Below are 20,493 nucleotides of genomic sequence, written 5' to 3'. Positions count from 1 at the left end.
TAAATTAAATTGAATAAATTTTCATTGACTGGCCTGTTTACCAGCCAAACCAAAATATATGTTTTTGATGACTTAAAAAAATCAGAAGATTGTATTGGATCCCTTTATGTAGCTTCACAAAAATTCAGAACAACTGGTAGATTTTCTTAGAAAACATTTATTACAATTTATAAATGAATGTGTGCAAAAATAGAAAATACATTAATTGACACCCTAAAAAAACACATTCTAGGTGAATATAAATTACATCTTTTGCTAACTGTTGGTTTTCATATATTCACTCTCCTTTGTATATTGGCTTTCTCTTTTCTTTGAATGCTTGTAAACCTTCCCTTCTATCATTCGTTGGAATAACCTAAAAAAACATTCTCATCATCTTCCACCTCAAAAAACAAATACAATAGCTGTAGAATCCAGATTTAATTGTTGAGTAAATAATATAGTATAAAGCCTGTCAAATGTTTGAGCCCATAAATACCTGTGCATAGCATAATTCTTCAACTGACAAGGCTGAATAAATGTCGGTCTAAAATATTTAACATTAATGATAAAGGATTCTATCCATACATATACATTGTGGTTTATGTGCACATAACATTACATTAGAAAAACCATAAATAAATGAAATATATTTTGGTTCTCTTTAATCACCTCAATTCCTTTGTTTATACATTTTTTAGCCATCTTAAGCGCAATCGGACCTTGAGGTAAGATTTCTTCTGCTAATTGCAAACTTCTCCTATATGCAGCATCTCCGTTTTCATTCTGTTCCACTGAATAATCCACCAACCCTAATGCTTCAGCATCAATACTTCTTAAGATTCTGCCAGTGTATATCAGCTCCTTGGCTTTAGATGGACCCACGATTCTTGGAAGGCGAACTGTACCACCTAAACAATAATTATGAATATTTTGTTTTATTCAGATGTTAATCTGTAAAACAAGTCAGGGTTTGATTTAGGAGGTTGCAATTTGCGAACAGAAATGTCGTCTTAGAGAATCATTCTATGAAGGAAATGTTTAAGTTGGGAATCCCATTTCTTCATCAATCATTTGTTTCACCTAATTCTACAACGGTTGCTGCAACAAAATAACGAATTATCAACGGATCAATAGCAAGTGGCCTATAGTGCTCCCAAACCACAACTGCGAAGGTGTTTTCTTCTCTACAGTCAGAAGATATCTGCGAACTCATTTTATTTTTAATTCGAGCCCTGCAAGTAATTTTGTTAAAAAGAAAACGTTGATAGGGGTTCAGATGAGTTAAAACGAAAATTTTTATCTCCAATTAAACATAACTCTCCAATGAAGGTACCATAAATGATCGATTAAGCCCCACTCCCAAATAAGCTCCCACTCCCAAATAAGCTCCCATGGGGGCTTGATCGTATTTACAGTAATTTCAACATAGTTAATAGGGACTGAGAAAATAATACTATTAACAATTGATTAAATGGTATTTATTTCGCAGGTTGAGGTATTAATAACACTCGTGTTTTTCTTTTTCTTTTTTTCAACTTGTCGAACAACATATTTCCGAATATCTTTCTTCCTGTCAAAGCAGCATACTTTGCTGGAACAACAAGTCCAACCTCCCTTTTTCTTTTTCCAACCACCAATGCTTCAAATTTGTTTTCAGGCACTGCGTTTAGAAAGTTTGTAAGTAAACAAGAAATTTTTATTGGTAGATGTCCAACCAGTAGTGTTACTTCATCGGTTGATTTAAAAATGTCAATTGCATTTTTATAATATTCGATTCCTGGGTGCCTGTTTTGCATATTAATTTTTGCCCAATATGTGGTGCCCTTATAAATATGATATCCACAAATAGCTGTCTGGAACTCGATTTTAAAATTCATTTCATACGATACTGACAATGCTCTAGACATCTTTGAAAGTTTTATTCATTGCGAAAAATAAAACCAATGTTATAATCAATCGTTTTCGGTCTGAGAATTTGAATTTAAATGTTTAGGTAATTCGAATGTCTTGTTTTTGAATAGAATTTTGTTTCCATTTTTTTATTTTCATTGCAAAAACGGAACTAGAAGAGCCAGCAACAACAAAGGAGAGAAAATAAGTTCTTATACAATTAAGTTTAAACTTAAAGTTGTTTAATTTTCGGAAAACAAATTAATTAGGACTGCCGCGGTAAAATATAAAGTTGACCGCCATTGTATTCGTGGTTGGAAGAAAAAAAAGATGACTTACAAGAAGCTTCAAAGTCAGTTCGTAACAAGAAAAGAAAACGTTTACAAGGGGCTGGCAGAAAGCGTTGAGTAAAATTGGAGGAAAAAGTACTAGAACGGATTGTTGAACGTCGTTCCAAGATGCTTCGTGTGTCAAGGAAACTTATCAGGAAGAAAACAATTATTGTCTATGGAGATTTGAAACGTACAGATCCAGATAGGTATGACAAAAAATTTGAAACAACGAATGGTTATAGCTTTTTAAATTTATGAAAAGAAATAACTTGTTGAGAAGAAAAACCTACATAGCACAGAAAGATCCCGATCTTTTAGCAGCTAAAATAGTCTCATTGTATTAAGTGAAATATTCATACCAACCAGCCGACATTATAACATTTGATGAGACACCTATTTGGGTGGATATTGTGTCAAACACAACAGTAGATGTTGTTGGGAAAAAAACTGTTAGTAAGAAAACAAACGAACACGGAAAATATTGTGTAACTGTTGAACTGGCTGCAAAAGGCAATGGAACAAAACTGAAGCCCTTCATTGTATTCAAGGGGGTAAAGCGTGATGTTGAAAAAATGAAAAGAGTATGGAAATAGGTGCATAATAGCTTCCCCGAAAAACAGATGGATTATGAATACCGAACTAACAGTTAGTTGGACAATACTGTTCTCGAACAGTTAAACTTTACACTCTACTTTGGGATACATGAGTGTCATTAATGCTGGTGTTTGGAGCATCCCTCAAAGCTAAAAAGATTGTTTTGGTCCCTGGAGGTTGCAGTAAATATATATTCAGGCGCCGGATGTTAGTTGGAAGAAACCGTTTAAAGCATATTGCACATAGAAATACAATGAATGGCTTGAAACTGTTGGAATTCATCAGGAATTTGAAACCTCCACACAATTGTAAATGGATTTTTCATTCCTGGAAAAAATTGCCAGCTGAATTAATATGTAAATCATTCAAAGCATGTGGCTTAACCCTATTCGATCCAGGGTTTTTCGAACATACTATGACCGGGGACTGGGGAATCCCCCCTCAATAACTTTTCATAGGCTGTTCGAATTGAATCAAACTTGGCACACTTTAGTACGTTGTACGTCATAAAAGGAACAAAATGGCAGCAATAAATTTTTGCTTGCGTCAGCACACTTTCTGTGACGTCATCAGAAGCTTGAAATTTGTTAAAAATGCCACTATCTGCTTAAAATTCAATTACTTTTGTTCCAGAGTGAAATTTTGCTTTCTGTTTGAGGTTTCTGAAAACTAAATAAAAGTTATTTTCCGGTTTTTATGCGAATCGCATAAAAAGTGCCAAAATATGCCCAAAAATCCGGGGTTTTTTCTCGAATTTTCGGATAAAATATGACAAAATCGGGAAATTGGATTAATCACGTGTCCAATTATGCAAAATGATTCTTCCTAATAAAACAAAGTTGTGTTGCAAGTTTCAAGTTCTAAAGATAATCCTCACAGGAGTTATAAAATCTTCCCCATACTAAGGATTTTATAGAGATTTTTAGGGGTAGTTTCGAGTAATGGCCATATTGGCCAAGGCCTCTCAAAGGTATGGGACCTAAAAATTTGGCATGCAGGTGTCTAATAGATAAAACATAGTAATAAGGAGTTATTAAAAAAAACGGATCAAATAGGGTTAACATTGGCTACTGATGGGAGCACGGATAAAGAGACCCATTGTTTCAAGGAGCATCAGCCCTGTCAAGCTGGTCTTGGAATGCTCAATGAACAAATACAACTGGTAAACAAGACGAAAGACAACCCATTTATCCCAGATACTGAGGAAATGATTGATGCAGATACCTTAGAGAAAATCGTGGACAAGGACATAGAAGGCGATAATGATATTGAGAACAATTAGTGTTTGTTTTTATTATACTTTTAGAAAGATATGTTGTGTTATGAGAATCGTTGTTTTTATTTTTTAGCACACTAGATTTTTGCATCATTTTATAACCCCCTCTTCCAAATAACCCCCCCCCCTCCCAAATAAGCCCCCTCCCCCAAAACGCATTTTGACAAAGAAGCCCCTGGGGGCCTAATCGATCATTTACGGTATATCGTGAACCATGTGTATTTGGTTTAACTTCATGAAAGGGTAGATTTATAAAAGAAAAGTTTAATTTTAACCTGCGCCAGGAATTATAGCCAACTTTGTTTCTGGCAAACCAAGTTTTGAAGAGGTCGAAGCTATTCTAAAATCACAAGCTAGTGTCATCTCCAACCCTCCACCTAAAGCAGCTCCTTCGATAGCTGCAATAGTAGGAACAGGAACTTCACTAAGCCTATGAAACAGCATACGTGCTTTGGAAACAAACATTGGAACATCTGCTTCTGTCATTTTTCTCCGTTCTTTTAAGTCCGCACCTGAACATAAACAAAACCCATTATTATCAACAGACCTTTGGATTAACAACAGTAACAAAATAAAGTACCAATATCAACATACCGGCACAAAATACACCAGGTACAATACTTCGGAGAATAACTGCCCTTAAAGAACTGTCACTAGATATAACATCCATTGCGTTTTCAAACTAAATGAAACAATTCTGTGTCTAATTATTTTTCATCACAAGGCTGAAGCTGTATAGTTGTGCTGCATTAAGGTTCTACTGATGGTGCTTTTACAGAAAAAATCACATGACATGCCTAAAAGAATCCAGAGGCTGACAATTGAATAATAATAATAAGCACACCTGAGGCAATAAAAAATGCTAAAACAAACACATATAAACTTACAAGCCTCATTAAATTAATACTCAGTGAATTTTTTGCTTCAGGTCGATTTATTGACATGACAACAATACCTATACAAAAATGCGACAATAATGACAAAACCATAACATTAATGTTACATAATATTCCTATTTATTTGCAAATGGACATCCCTTTCTACTGTATCATACAAATACACCTAAATGCACGCCCATAACCAAATTTATTTTCACATTAAGAAATGTGGTGTATAACTTTGATGAAATTGTATTTGATGACGTAGTTTGTTTTTCTAAAGCATGTGTAACAAAAATTTAAACAACTTTTTCTTTACCATCTCATTTTTTAACTTTTGTAGGAAGTACAACTTAGAAGAAATAAAAAAACAACAGCATGAAAGTGCTTATCTCTCTTTCACAGAGCATTACTACTTTTGGCTGAATAATTTAATATACTCAACAAGCCCTATGAAATCAATTTGGAGAAAAAAAACATTTAAACACTTTTTAACAACCTTTTTATATTTTAACTATGCAATAATTTTGTACTACAAGTTCTCTCTTTTCTTTTTAAACGTTCATGTAGTTGTTGAAAAAATCTTTTTTTTTTCAATTTTATTGAATTTTGCGAAGGGAATGCAACATTTTGTTACATCATTAGGAAGATAAGAATTCACTTTAAAAAAATAAAATAAACATTTTTTCTTTAAATTTTTGCCTGAAATAACCCTTATATGATGCTTTCCTATAAGGTTGTTTAGTAAAAAAGATTAAAATTTTTAAGATAAATATAATTTGTAGAGGATTTTAATAAGCAGAAGCAGCAGGTCAGTCCTACATGAAAGAACAACAACAAAATTATATATTGTTTTTATATTTTCATATTCTCATGTATCAGAAAATTGAAAAAAAAAACATGAGATTCTAATATAACATTAAAGAAACTTTTTCAAAAGAAAGGACTTTATTATAGATTAGGAGGCATAGCCAACCTATAAAAAATAACCTGCAATTTTAGTTTTTAAAAAATACTGTACATTTTACGAAGAAAATAGTACCAACAAGATAAAATTTGTACATTAATATAACTGCATGCCCGATCCTTTATCTACGTAATCTTACTCCAACTACGTGATTTAATTTTTTTCACACAGTAAAATTGCTTTAGCTTTCTATTGCTTGCCAATGCTAATATTAGGAGCTCTCTCTGAAACACAATTCTGGGGATCATTTTTCTTTTGTGTTGAATGTAATTCTAATCTATTTATATCTTTGCAATCACATTGAGCACATTAAAATTATTTGCTTCTGGTAATAGAGCAATATAGCAGGTATCATTTTTAGGTTTAATTGACATGTATTTCACAACCTAGTGCCCAGGACTTAATTATTAATTCCTGTTAAAAATATTGAAAAATGTTAAAATTAAAGTATAGATGATAATTTTCTTTTTTTATCTTCGCTACCTTCAAGCAACAGGTGACCACTGAAAATATGAAAAATAAATATGAAATACAATTAATAAGACACACGCAACTATCTCCTCCTCATTGCCACCATTCATTTTATCAACCACACTGTGATTGCTGAGATATAAATGGATAACAAAATTCTATAAACATTAGAAAAGAACGTTCCGTACATTGCTGTTACAGACAATCCGTGATAATTATTATGTTGTTTATTTTTATGCCAAAAAAACTTAAATATACATAAAAAACAGAGATTTTACTTTAGGTTTATAACCTGATAGCGTGTTTTTTTTATTTGTTTGTTTGTTTAATCACAGGAAACAAGAGTTATTATAGGCTGAAACTAATGTCTACAAATAAAAAAGAAAATAACATTCTTCGATTCAGTACTGTTGGCATTAGCAGAAGATCAACTTGTTCAAATTAATTTTAAATTCATTATTATTTCGGCAATCAAGACAAGGAAGTTAAGACTGAAAGAGTCGCTAGTTCAGAAATTCGGTTCTCGTGTTTGGGGTTCACGAGCTTAAACGTCCCCCACTTGTCTCCAGCATGAAAAAAAAAAAAAATGACACAGAATACCAGCACATGTTTATAAAATGATTAGGGTAAGTAAAAATACGCTGAAATTTTTTCTTAACACGATGCGGGTTATACAAAGGTGCGGGTAAGAAAATACATTGATTGAAATTTTATGCGGGTTATACGAAGTTGTGGGCTATCTGATAGCATCTAGTTTATAACTCCCAAAAAAAACTGAACTGCGGGTTATACGATGTGCGGGTTATATACCAGATACGGTATGTTAAGGCAATACCAATAATAAGAAAAATTAATTAATAAATTTGTTTAAGAATGTCATCAAAAACTTATCCCTGTAACTGTTAGTATACATTTTCATGATTAGCGTTTTAAGCTCTGCACAACAGGGGCAACTTGTCAGTGAATTTCTAAGAATATATTTCTGTTGGTTTTTGCTGACATCAAAATCTCCCTATCCTATACATTTCCTAGCTCTACACAATAAAAACAATGGGTAAACAAATTTCTTTAAATTTTTTTGGGAGATGCACTACTGTTGAAATTTTCTTTAATTCCCTTTAAAACAGCCTTTTCTCAATCACTCTTCTGCCTTAGTGAGTTTTCCATTGGCTTAGCAACTAGCATTAAACTACATTTATTGAATTGGATCTAAAAAATTTATTTAATGCTTGTGTATACACATTTTATCAGCCAATCATACATAATAATAGTGTCTTAAAGTTTTTTTTACCAACTAACTTTTTTTTGTGTTTTACAATATCCGAAGAGATCAACCTTCAATATCTTTTGAAAGATAATAAAAGTTAATGCAAAAAGGTTGTTAGCTTTATTCAAACAGAACTTTTACCTTGCCGATCTCCTTCCAAATATTCTAATTTTAATTCATCATCAAGGTTTTTCTCCATGGTTGTTGAATAGGACATTGTACCTTTACTACTGGCCACGTGGCGCAGAAACAAAGTACAATGCCTTTGAAAAAGCCTTGTTATTTGTGCAGGCATAATTTTTTATATCTAAAAAAATAATATAACATATACATGCATTATTAGTGCTGAAACCAAGGTTCATTTGACATAATGCCTTTATTGGGTTGATACCGCTTAACAAGAAAAAGTGCCGAGTCGGTAAAGCATCATCTGACAAGAAGAAAATCTTTTTATTCACAATTTTGCAGCACATGGGACACTAATGTTCAGGTGCACTTTTACATTTAGTTTAACTAGAGAAGTGTATGGTCAGCTTGTTGTCAGGGGGAAAGCGAAAACATATGTATATTATATAAACAAAGATTACAAAATACGTAATGCATGCATTAATAGGAATTCCCCAATTCAACAGGTTTTGTTAGTGATAGAAAACAAACAGTAACAGATACTGCTTTTAATCAGGAATTTACTTTTTATAAATAGATTAACATTAACAAACTTACTGATAACTATAAATAATTATAATATATCTCACTTATTAACTACTTGTATAAGAAAATTGGTCCCTCTTGAGTGTATATCTTGAGCTTTGAGCTTTTAGCAGTGCATTTTTTTATATTATCTTCAAAAAAGGTTTGTAAAAGAGGATGCCACTAAAAGATTTTCCCAACATAATAATTTCACAAAAAGGTATCCCAGCTTTTTTACTTCAAGTCTATGGGGACAAAAAAAAGGACTGGTTTAATTTTAACAGTTAAAATTAAGCCACCCATTGCCTAATTGTACCTATCGTCTACAGTACCACCTAAATGTAATTGCACATGAAAGTTTTAATCACCTTCTCACAAGCTTTTTAAAGCATCAGAATTTTCCTTGTTTGGCGACTCCAACTCAATTACTTTTCAACGGGCCCGACCAACCCTAATTTTCACAAAAACTAAAATGCATGATGTGATAATTTTGTAATTACAAAAATAGTAATGTGGTTAAATTTAAGTTTAAATTTTTATGTGATTTATAACAAAAATTAGCTTACTTTCGCTAACATAGTTACACATAATAAAAACAAGACAGATTATTATTGTCGTATCACCCTCCTTGGTTATCGTTATGATAAATGTTTAAAATTATGCTTGCAATAATACTGCAGGCCTTTTAGTCAATACCATTAAGGAAAAATAATAAAAACAGGGTAGAATACGCTTGGCGTAACACTCTCCTCTGTTATGAATGAAAAAATAATTTTAATGCCGTAAAATTTTGTCAGCTAAACTATATATAGTCCGTTATAATCCAATAAAAGATTTCACACTTAAATTTAGATTTTCTTATTAGATTGCGCAAAAAACATTAAAAGAACACAAACATTTTTTATCAAAATAACTTTCGTTTTATTCATTATTTAAGTGGGAGAAGAATAACCCGCTGTATAAATTCAGAAACAGCCCAAGTAAAATTTGCTGTATAACTTTCAAAGCAGAACAAGGATAATTCTTGCTGTATAACCAGGCCATTTCTTGAATAAAACTAAGCCAGAGCTACAAAGAGCACCCGCTAAAAAAATTACAAGTGCTATGGTCGCACTCGTAAGCAAAATTTACAAGTGCGATGGAAATATTTGCAAGTGTGATTCACACTTGCAAATATTTCCATATTATGTTATTTAAGCTGTATAGAAATGATGCTTGAATCTGTCTTGCAAGAAAAATATGATTAAAAGAAATATAAAAGCAAAATTTTGTAAGTTGTACACTCTCATTGTGTATGAGTAAAACAATTTATTTTTTTTAGTATTTATTTTTGAAGGGCATAAAGATGAATATTCACGTCATACTCTCCTTGTGTACGAACAATTGTATTTGTCGGCCATTAGAAGGTATTTTAATCTTCAGCCACCTGGTGGTGAAAATATAAAGATACATTTCAATTATTGCACAACATCTTTTATTCTGCTATTAAAAAAAATGTTGTGAAACTGCTTTAACTTTCAATTGCTTGCTAATGTCATGAGCTCTCTCTGAAACACAATGCTGGAGATCATTTTTCATTTGTGTTGAATGTAATTCTAATCTATTTATATATCTTTGCAATCACATTGAGCACCTTGAAATGATTCTGCTTCTGATTTGCTTCTGGTAATAGAGCAGTATACCAGGTATCATTTTTAGGTTTAATTGACATGTATTTTACAACCTATAGTGCCCAGGACTAAATTATTAATTCCTGTTGAAATTATTGATAAATGTTACAATAAGTAGATAAATAGTATAGATGATAATTTTCTTTTTTTATCTTCGCTACCTTCAAGCAACATAAAAAACCAGAGATTTTACTTTATGTTTAATAGCCCTTTTCATCGTTCTATAATATTTTAGAAAAAGAAAAAATTCACAAGTGCGATAAAAAGCACTCGTAAATTTTTTCACCAGTGTGCGGCCGATTGCATGTGCAATCGCACTCGTCTCAAGGAATGGCCTGTATAACTTTAAAACAACAAAAGAAAAATTCTTGCTGCATAACTTTTAAAAACAAGTTTTTGAGCATGCAAGTATTTTTATCTTGCCACCTTGAGTGCTATAGTTACACTTTTTAGTGAGACAAATTATTAATTTTTTTTGCAACTAAAAAATATAACCTGTAGGCGTTATGGGAAAATACATAGAAAAATATGTTTGTCTTAACATCCTCTTCTGTTGTTGTTTTCTTTAGTTGTTCGGACTTCTTAATAAAATTAGTTTTATTTCGCCGACTGACCGACCTATGCTACCATCGATTTCCCCCTTGGATAACTAATTAATTTGGAGTCTCATTATGGCTAACAAAACCACGAGAAACTCATATAGTCAGTTGAGGTAATCGTTACGCACTTTTTAAACAATAATAAACATGAACTACGATCGCTGTTCTAATCGTTGTGCAGTTCTTTTGTTTAATTCATGCAAAATTAGTTTCTTGTAACATATTTACTTAATATGAGGACCATATGAAAGCGCTATCATGTACTTTTTCACATAAAACAATCCATAATGCAGGCCATTTCGTGAGAGGCGTGCGATCGCACGGGCACGCCCCCACACACGTGCAGATTTGTTTAGGCGTGCGATTCATCGCACGCGCAAAACGTTGCTGTAATTAAAAATTATTGTATTTATAACAAAGAAAATTTATTAAATAAACCTTAAAATAAACGATCATTCTTTTACTGAACTCTAAAAATAAACGATCATTCTTTTACTGAACTCACAATAGATCACACGTGAGCAGTCTTTACTAAATGTTGATAATGTGAATTTAATTGCTACCATTTACCAGCTACCAGGCTATATTAAGGCTTTGCGAGTTTCATTTTAATGATTTTATAAAAAAATGCAACAATATTTTAATCTTTGTAAGGTCGCCTTTTGGAGAATTTAAAAGAAATTCAGCATTATTTAAGTTGAAATAACTAAAAGATAATATAATTAATAAGAAAAAAAACTTCTTTAATAACGAAATATTCTTTTAGATAATAATTTTTATGATTCATCGAACATAAGGTTTATTAAATATTATATTAGTGGCCTTTCGACTTTCCGTAATGTAATTTAATTTAAATATCTGTTTGCCCCACAAGTAATAACAAAGTTTAATTAACAAGTCTGCTTACGACTTCTTCGTATTTGGGTTGAAATTCCTTGCCGTACATTGTTGGAACTTGCACTTTGTATGTTCCTTACGCAAAAACAGTAGCCCCTGTGCGGTGTACAGGGGTAAAGGAAATGTTTTTGTAAAAAAAATTTTTTTGATCGCACGCGCATTGCACGCGCAGAATTTTTGAGGCGTGTGATCTACCGCACGCCTGCCTAAAATCTTACGAAATGGCCTGATAATGACTAGATTGAATAATTTCAAAGAGGTGCATTGGAAATAACTAATAAAATATAACAGGGAATGGAAACAATACGTGTAATGTGGCGAAAATGACCCTGAAACTTTGACTTTTATTGTAAACAAGGAAAATACCTGCAATTATACAACAACTACATTTCATTTAAATTACTCTCCCATTTGCATCTTTCCGAAACATGCATTTCTCCTCTGTTCTTTTTTAATCTTTCAAACAATTCGCAAACTTGAGGATAATATGGGAACTGCTATTTGTCACCACCCGAAAAAGTAGCAGTTAACGGGCCACAGATAACATTTTGACCAGAAAAGGTGTGGATATTTCCCCCCACAGCTGTTCCGAACTCGCTTGTTTTTTTATCAGCTGTCCCCAACTTTTTTTGCAGACATTCTATCTCCAATCCTGCAGCAACACCGTTTTCATCATACAAAAATCGCATGAGGGCTTTTCCTATGTACAGACCTCTCTTGGTGTTGTAAATGCAAGCATACTCATTTACCAACCACATCACATTCTTTTGTTGGCTTCTTCTTCTTCTTTGCTAGAGGTAATCTCATCGCTATTGCTGTCATCAATTTTCTGGTTTCCCATTTTTCTTGCAATTGCAATTTTTTGTTTCTTCATGTCTCTTTCTTCTTTTCTCAGGAACGCCTTTGCCTTCCTTTCTTCTTTCTCTCGAGATTTTCGCTCAAGCTCTTTCAGCAGCTCTTTCTGCGTAATAACCTACAACAATATAAGTAATAACCTACAACAATCTTCGAATTTCAGATATATTTGGTTCAGCAAATAATTGCCGAAGTAACTTCGCAATTTTTCAAAATCACTTCGGCAGTCCTTCGGCAGAAAAAATGTCAAAGACAATGGTCAAACGCACTGGAAACCTTCGGCAATTGCCTCGGCAGACTTCGGCACTTTTTAAAAAAACATTGTCGTGGAAACCAGGTGAGAAATCGATTTTCGTGACACACTTTATACATCATTCAATTATAAGCTGGGTGCATCGAGACTATATGTTTTTTATTTTTCGTCGTTTTCGAAGAGGGAAGTGGAAACTTATTTGTGTCATTGTGGCGATATGTGTTTGGTGAAATCTAGGAGTATGGATAATATTCATAAAAAAAGGGAAACTACAACAGTCGACGATCGAGTTTTGCTTCGGCAATATTATTGCCGAGGCGAAAGCCTTATAACTGCTAGTACATTGACAATCAATTATAATCAACTATAATTACCTCATCTGACTATATAGCTTCAATATAAAAAGTGTATAAATAACAAGGCTATATATTAGAATTTAAATATAACATCATCCTAGTTACATGGGCAAGCTTCACAACTTTTAACACTTATGTCTACATAAAAAAACTTGCATGTATATATTTTTTACACATCAAACATAATTACTTTCTATTGTTATTATCATGCACAAACTATTAACATTTTATTGCTCTTACATGAAACATGCAAGTTATAGTTTAAAATGCCAAGTACAAGGCTATTAAAATTGATATATATAGATCTTTTTTAAAGTTGATAGCCCTTCTGGCTATAATAACTGTGTGGCAGATAGAAAAATGTGAAAGCTTGCTGAAGAAGGGTTGTTAAGCCAATTTCTTCTACAGAAACATTGTTGAGGCATTGAACTATTAGCAAGTGCAAGTGATTGACATATATTTATATAAAGTTGTAATGCTACCTTACTGGCAAAGAAACGACTAAATAGGACCTCCCTTTACCCAGCACTCACACATATATTTTTGCATGTGACACAATAGATGAATTCAGTTGTTTACATCTTCGGGGGTAGCTTTCGGGGGGGGGGGGGGGTAGCTCTCGTACTCTGTGCGGGAGACCCCAACATGGGCGAGTGCAGGGAATTCCACGAAGAAAACAACACGTGTGCCACACATCGCACATATAAATCTATTTTAGGGCGAGTGACTGTAGCCCTGGGTTAACCCAAGCCATGTGAGGAAAATGGTGTGGGCTGTTTTGAATGTTGCCGGGAGTTGTCTAGTAGAGCACAGGTCCTAATTGGGTCTGTGTAGCTCAAAATGAGCATTAAATACTCTAGGACTCCCCATCTAAGCCATGGCCCCTCCTTGAAATAATAGACGGGGTATATCCCTCAAATATTTGTGAGGCTAGCCATGTAAAGTATATATGCACATCTAAAAATGTAAACATTCAAAGGTCTATAGTTATATATTTTAAAATGCATGAACATTCTTTATTTCACACAAACTGCTTTTGATAAAATAGTAGTGTAGATTGCTTTATTGTAGAACAAGATTTTTAGTCTAAAGTCAAATAAGAAAAGAATTAAATATGGTAGCACTGCTAGCTAGCTAGCTAATAAATAAAAGAAAGATTGCCTGTACTATGTATTTGACATAGATTGAGTGAGCTTGGAAAAATTTAGAAACTAGTTAGAATAACAACACTTCAAAAGAATACTTTACAAAGACCATTTCGCAGTGATTTCGGAAATAGGATACCATCTTTAATTTTTATCGCGGCAGGGCAAGTTGGACTTTGAACCCTTCTTTCTGGCTAGACTAGCCTGCAAAAAATATTAGAATGCAGCAGAGATTCTGTTCGTGAGAGATTTGTGACTTTTTTGGGATGTTTTTGTGCTTATGTGCCAACATCATATTGTAAGGCTCTTGGCTTTCTTGCAAAATTATATGAAGTTTTAAAACATAACTAGGCAGGAGACCCAGCATAATTCTCTGCGGTCAAAATACAGACCGCGCTTTTTTAATTGGTTAATTCTATTGTGCTTTGGTCACGTAATTTAGGGCAGAAATTTTCGCGGACAGAAATATACGCGACGATAAAAAACTAGTGGATTTTCGCGAAGTTAATTTTCGCGAATTTTACTTCTGGAAGAAGTTTTACAATAAAAGCTTTCGCGAATTTTCCAAAATCTTCATTTTTGGGAACAAAAACTTTCGCCAAAATAATCAAATATTATCTAGAAAAAATTCACCAAAATTATTTTATAACTCTTCTCTTCGTTTTTTGTCTTGAAATTTGAAGTTTCTGGTACGAAGATATTCAAACCCTTCTGTTCTCGATTTTTAGCTGATTTCCCCACATGTCGGGTTATTTGGAACCGTTTTTAGAGTAAGAGTTTTAGAGCCATTTTTCGGGCTCATTATTTTTTTCGTTCTGATTTTATAATTTCGACCTTTGTCATCGGAGTCCTCGTTATTTAAAACTCGGCTTTTAAAACTTGAAAAAAACTTTGCATTTTTTAAAAAACTTGATTTTTTGCGAAAATAACATTCCTGGCCTGTATAGAAAAAAACATATATGAATTCCGCTTTATATAGTGGCTACCTGACGCGCCCCCATGGTGGGGCCGAGTGCAAAATTTTAAAATTTTACAAAACTAAGTGGGCGGAAAATGCCCTGTTTTTCATTTCTCTCTGTCTCTCTGGCTTTCTCTCTGTGTCTCTTTTTTACTGTTATTCCCTTCCTTCCTTTCCATCTTTCTTTCTCTCTTTCTTTTCCTCTTTCTTTCTTTCTTTCTTTTTTTAGTAGGAAGCAGTTACGGCACTGGTTAGGTACAAATAAAAATGTCTGATAATTAATTAATGGGTTTCAAAGAAGTCATTATTTTATTACTTTATGGGGATTAAGCAAAAACTAGAATTTCAGATCCAACATAGCGACATAAAATAAATAATTGAATCATGGTGCGAAGATACCAAAAAATGCCAAAACGATAGAACAGTTTAAAACCAATTCAAAGAGTTGGTTACCAATTAATACGCAAAATTTAAACAATGCGAATGAAGGTTATATACAACAAAAGTATTATTTCATCCTCACACTCGTGTGGGACTCAACTTTAGCAGTTTAAACCAAGAATGACGAAATCGCGAAAACGTCCTTCTTCACAGTTATTGTTCCTGTGTAAATAACCAAATAACCATGCAACAGTCACAATAAAACATTTATCATCAACAAAATAGACATGCTGTCATTGACACAAGGAGTGTCCAACAATGAACATCTTCGTTTACAAATCGAATATTATTGCAAAGATATCAACGCAGATGAAATCAGAGTTGTCGTTACTCGGTACAGGAAATAATGTTTCACCATAATGCAATCTTAACTCCTGCCCTTCATATGCAGTGTAGTTCGTTGAGTTAAATACCACGTAAGGTGAATAGGCATTATACCCAGGAATAGAAAAGAAGCCATTGTTAACATGCCTTTTCATAGACGGGTATAGTATTGTGTTTTGGCTGTCTGTAACCACAACACCAATATTGTCTTTGTTGTAATAATCAATCGAATCACAGCCCCATAATGTTAATGGTGCACTTGGAAGGCATGTAACACCGGTTCCATTTACATTTTGTAACTTCAAACTAGTGATTACTCCATCTCTTGGCAATTGAAAGATTCCATATTCATTAGGCTTTGCTCCAATACAGAGGTTGCGCGTTATTTGCACCCAAGGTTCTATAAAAAAATATGGGAAACTTTAAAGAGGGTCCACTTTTCTGCACATTCAAATCCAAGGAACTAACGAGGGTTGATTGTTGATGTTCTTCCTTTTGCAATTATTAGGCAGGCATTGTATGTTTTTTTTTCTACCTTCATTGTTAATACATATATGGAGAGCAAGAAAATTTGTTTTTGTAACATCCATTGACCGTTTTTTCTCTTCCTTTGCAGAACGCAAATAAATTTTGATCAGCGATGTTGGATATTTAAAAACTTGAAGTGAGCTTAAGTATGTGAGAAAGTATGTTAAAGTTATGCTGACCAATCATGATGTTTTACAGTTAGGTAAATTTTTATTGAATATTATAGATATTATCATGTTATGAACAATCGAGTTTATTTTAGGCTACGTTTTGACAGCTACAGCTATCATCGACGGACTTGGTAAATTTTGTTTGCCCTTAGGGTTAAAATTCGAAGAAGCAAAAAGTTAAACAACAAAGAAAATAAGAGTAAGCGTAGAAAGCTAGACTAGGTTACCTTTGCTTTCACATTTGTATCCTTTGTTGTTATCCGTATCAACACATTTGCTAGATTTGCATGGTGTTTTTGTAGCACATATGGGTAGCTAAAATATTCAAGTAGCAATAATAATTTGTTAGCTATAATAATTAACTACATATCAACATCGTTCCCAGGGCTTTTTGTTTATCATCGGCGCTGCGCTTATTGATAGGTCTGACGAAAAAGTGTTCCATGTTTGTCTCGCCGTCCGATATGCAAAAAGAGACAACTTTTCTTGGGATCGAGGTTGACTACATGTTTAACTAACACCGTTAAATATGAGTGGCATGTAGATAAAAATTCTATGAGTAATTTAACCCTACTAGTTGGCGGTCCATGAAGAATCCACAGGTTCGCCCGTCCTTCTTATACCGCATTGCGTGCATCATGCTACTTGGTGTAATGTTTTGCGTGACAAACACTGGTATTAGATTATACCGAAAGAGGGGTCAAAACGTCCGCGACATTTTCAATTAGGCCTTGGAGGAAAGATAAGGCATACCAAGTTAAGAACTTTTAATATGCATTTTAGAAAGCCAGGATATAGAAAAAAGAACTAAACATATTTGCATTTCTTGATTTTTGGGATTTTTGTCATTGTTTTCCCTTAGCAGGTGTATTTTTAAAAACAGACTTTCTTCAGAAAAAGGCAACAGTGTTGTTGCGTTGTATCGTTTTAATAGTTGACCTGTATGTATTAGATATTGTTCTGTCACTTAAGATACCAGCCAATGTATGTATTATAAGCTGAATTTTTCTCCGTGTCATATCTATGTTGTCATTACCGGTGTTGATGACGTCATTCGCAAATTTGACCCGTGCATGTTTGTATTGAGTTTTTATGTCATTGCCGCAAATTTCAAATCAAGAGTATCTCAAGTGCAGGTCTTATTACCCATCCGCCACACCAACGTCGCAGAGACGTCGTAGCGACGTCGTGTGCCTGCTGGGTAGCAAACCCCGACTCAGTCATACCAGAGACCATAACTGTGAACGTATTCTTTCTGGTTTGACATATTAAGCTGTTGTTTAGTTGGGAGATTGCTTAGATGAGAGCTGTAAATACACTATGAAGAGGCTATTCTTGGTAATAATTACAAGCTCGTGAGCTTGTATTAAAACGCAAATGTGTCCTACAAGAATGGAAATTTTTGCCTCTCTGAGCACCGACACGGGAGTCGTCGTGTGTTCGAATCTCATCTTGGTAACTATTTTTACTTTTTTTTTCTTTTTTAAAAAGATAAGACAAGTGTTCAAAACACTTGTTTAACTAACTAGTAAATAAAGGTGTTTCCACCAAACTTTTTAAAAGTGAATGTAGGCAGAATTAACTGAATTAATGAATTTCGCAAATTTTGGGGTTTGTGGTCTTTCTTCTTCCTGTCAGTCGGTTCACCCAAGACGGACCCATCGAAAATTAAAAGTTCGAGGAATTTTCCGTTCAGGAAGGTCTCACAAATCAATTTTGAAAAATAAGTGTGTAACGAATATTATTGCGTATCTGAATAGTAAAATATGTCGTGTCTAACTTCGTAACAAAAATCCCAATTTGATAGACAGCTTTTTGTAAACTTTATTCGCGAGGTTGTTTGCGTATATCATACGTCTTGTTTCAATTAATATTACGTCTACAGCGTATAATTTGTTTCTTACTTTGATACTGCCTGTTTTCTGATAGTACCTAACCTACCTTTTTATAACTTTTAACGTGTTCATCTTTCTCCAAGTTTTGTCCAACTTCACTCATTTCTGTAGTGTCCAATTTCACAAACCAACACTCACCACTTCTCATCTGCTGATTTCTGAGTTTAAAGATGATTCTGTCACAATCTCCATCTCTCTCACATTTCAACACGCAGCTTACCTGAGATTTACCTTTAAAATATTTCGTTACAACTCCATTAGGTAAGTTATCATCTGCTTTGTAAATTCCGCCTTCAATATAAATTATTTGAGATGCAACAAGAGCAAGATACGCGGCTAACAAATTCAACCACATGTTTTCTCTTGCTGATCTATGCCCCACATTCCTTCATTTGTATAGCAGTTCCCAATGTTTTTCTACCTTCCTCTTTTTCTGTATAAATGTTGCACAAAAAACACTAACCTTACATTATTTAAGATTATTGTTTATTACGTGTGTTTGTTTACTGTAAACAAACTAGCATTAACGAGGAAAATGCGAATGCATAAACACTTTGAAAAATACTGTATAATCAATATATTGTCATTTCACGAAAATCTTTTAGTGTTTAAAATGTTGGAATTGACAGGTTTCAATTAAACTTCCTTGGTTGAGGTGTAAGCTAAGATGTGTTTGTGTGTGTACACACCGAGTGAGATAAAAAACTACAATATTTCTGCGTGTGTTACGGTCCATTGACATCTGTGTTTACAACACGTGCTCTTCTTTGTATACACAATGAGGCAAGTGAGACAAGTCTCGCTTTGCCATACTACAGTGATAAACATTGATAAATTTTTAAACGACTTATATACAGATTCCACTTAAATTACTTATTTGATATTCTCTGCTCTTTGGATATTCCTACGAATCCCCCTACGACTAACATTGCTGTTTTCGTTATTTCGGGGAAAAATAACAACAAACCCATCAAATTAAAATGTATTTTGTTGTATTTTTCATATCAACTATTTCTTTTTAATTTCCAACAAACCCTACTGTGTAAAATAAGACTATAATTTTAGCACCTGGTAATGACATTTATTACCAAAAACTTTCGATTTCTAATCATTCACCCATGTCACTTTCGGTTGTTTGTGTGTAACAAATGGATATGATAAAGTTTAAAGTTAAATTTACCGTGACAAGTTGCAAAGCCACAGTGAAAGTTATTGCTTGTTAAATTTGTGTACAGGGAAAGTCGCGGGAAATTAATCATTGTTATTGCTGTTGTCAATTTTGTTTTATGACAAGAAGCCACATAAATGTTAGAAAGTTTTAACAACGAGTTTTAAAATTGTTCTCAATCAAAGGCTTTATCTGTCTAACAAATGGAACGCACCTTGTGATAACCTTTCCATAAGAAATATAACAGTTGATTTAGAATTAATTCTGTTGGACTTCAATCCATTTTCCGGATATCTAGAGGTTTGACAATTTTTTTTCGCAACGCCGAAACCACGGTTTGCCATTGCAACGACACTTTATTTTAGACACTCGCTAAAAGACAAAATTGATTTCCATGTGACATGTGTAAAAGTTTTATTGATTTTAGAATATTCTGCTAGAAAACAGCCAGTCCCCTTTTTTGCTTTTGGAAAATGTTTTTGGAAAATCATAATTAAGTAATTTTTATATTAAAATGTAAATTTAGACCCACTTTCTCGAATTTAAATTATTAAAATGTTTTTATTTTGTCAAAACCGACTTATTTATTAAAAACACATTTAAGATGAATTAATACGTTTGATAGTTTTGTCGACAGTTTGTGAATGAAAATATAGAATATATATGGAACACTCTATCTTCCCTAGGAACACCGGATGAAATAACAATTTCTTATTTTATAACAAATGCAGAAAGAACTAACAATTAAAGGGGCCACGAAACGATTCAATGAAGAATAGCGTGTAATAAACGGACCACTCCAAATGTCAAGGTGCAAGAAATACATAGACATCTAGACAGTCTGTTTATAGGTAATTAATTTTTATGATGAATTTGCTACTTTTAAA

At 33.3% G+C, this 20,493-nt stretch overlaps 3 protein-coding genes across 4 annotated transcripts in view; 1 reads left to right on the top strand and 2 right to left on the bottom strand.

Annotated features, from left to right (window-relative positions):
• Positions 1-123: 123 nt before the first annotated feature.
• LOC130657391 (methylglutaconyl-CoA hydratase, mitochondrial-like) lies at positions 124-7,984 on the bottom strand. The gene is made up of 7 exons (XM_057460374.1): positions 7,799-7,984; positions 4,962-5,029; positions 4,669-4,756; positions 4,350-4,586; positions 652-890; positions 479-526; positions 124-355 (listed from the first exon to the last, which is right to left on the bottom strand). The coding sequence occupies exons 1-7, from the start codon at positions 7,950-7,952 to the stop codon at positions 278-280; spliced, it is 912 nt and encodes a 303-aa protein (XP_057316357.1). The 5' UTR covers positions 7,953-7,984; the 3' UTR covers positions 124-277.
• A 7,148-nt stretch (positions 7,985-15,132) lies between these two features.
• On the bottom strand, positions 15,133-16,435 carry LOC130657851 (uncharacterized). Its single transcript, XM_057460845.1, has 2 exons — positions 16,314-16,435; positions 15,133-16,265 (listed from the first exon to the last, which is right to left on the bottom strand). Exons 1-2 carry the CDS (start codon positions 16,433-16,435, stop codon positions 15,794-15,796), a joined length of 594 nt encoding a protein of 197 aa, XP_057316828.1. The 3' UTR covers positions 15,133-15,793.
• Positions 16,436-18,596: 2,161 nt separating this feature from the next.
• LOC130657189 (sterol carrier protein 2-like) overlaps positions 18,597-20,493 on the top strand; it is an 82,846-nt gene continuing 80,949 nt past the window's right edge. For both annotated transcript variants that reach the window (XM_057460159.1, XM_057460158.1), the window contains exon 1: positions 18,597-18,606. The gene's annotated coding sequence lies outside the window, so the exon portion shown is untranslated. The remainder of the gene's footprint in view (positions 18,607-20,493) is intronic.

The sequence above is a fragment of the Hydractinia symbiolongicarpus genome, chromosome 9 (assembly GCF_029227915.1).
Source record: "Hydractinia symbiolongicarpus strain clone_291-10 chromosome 9, HSymV2.1, whole genome shotgun sequence".
NCBI classification, from domain to species: domain Eukaryota; kingdom Metazoa; phylum Cnidaria; class Hydrozoa; order Anthoathecata; family Hydractiniidae; genus Hydractinia; species Hydractinia symbiolongicarpus.
Note: the sequence above shows the minus strand (reverse complement) of the source record. Positions and strands in the feature narration are given on the sequence as shown.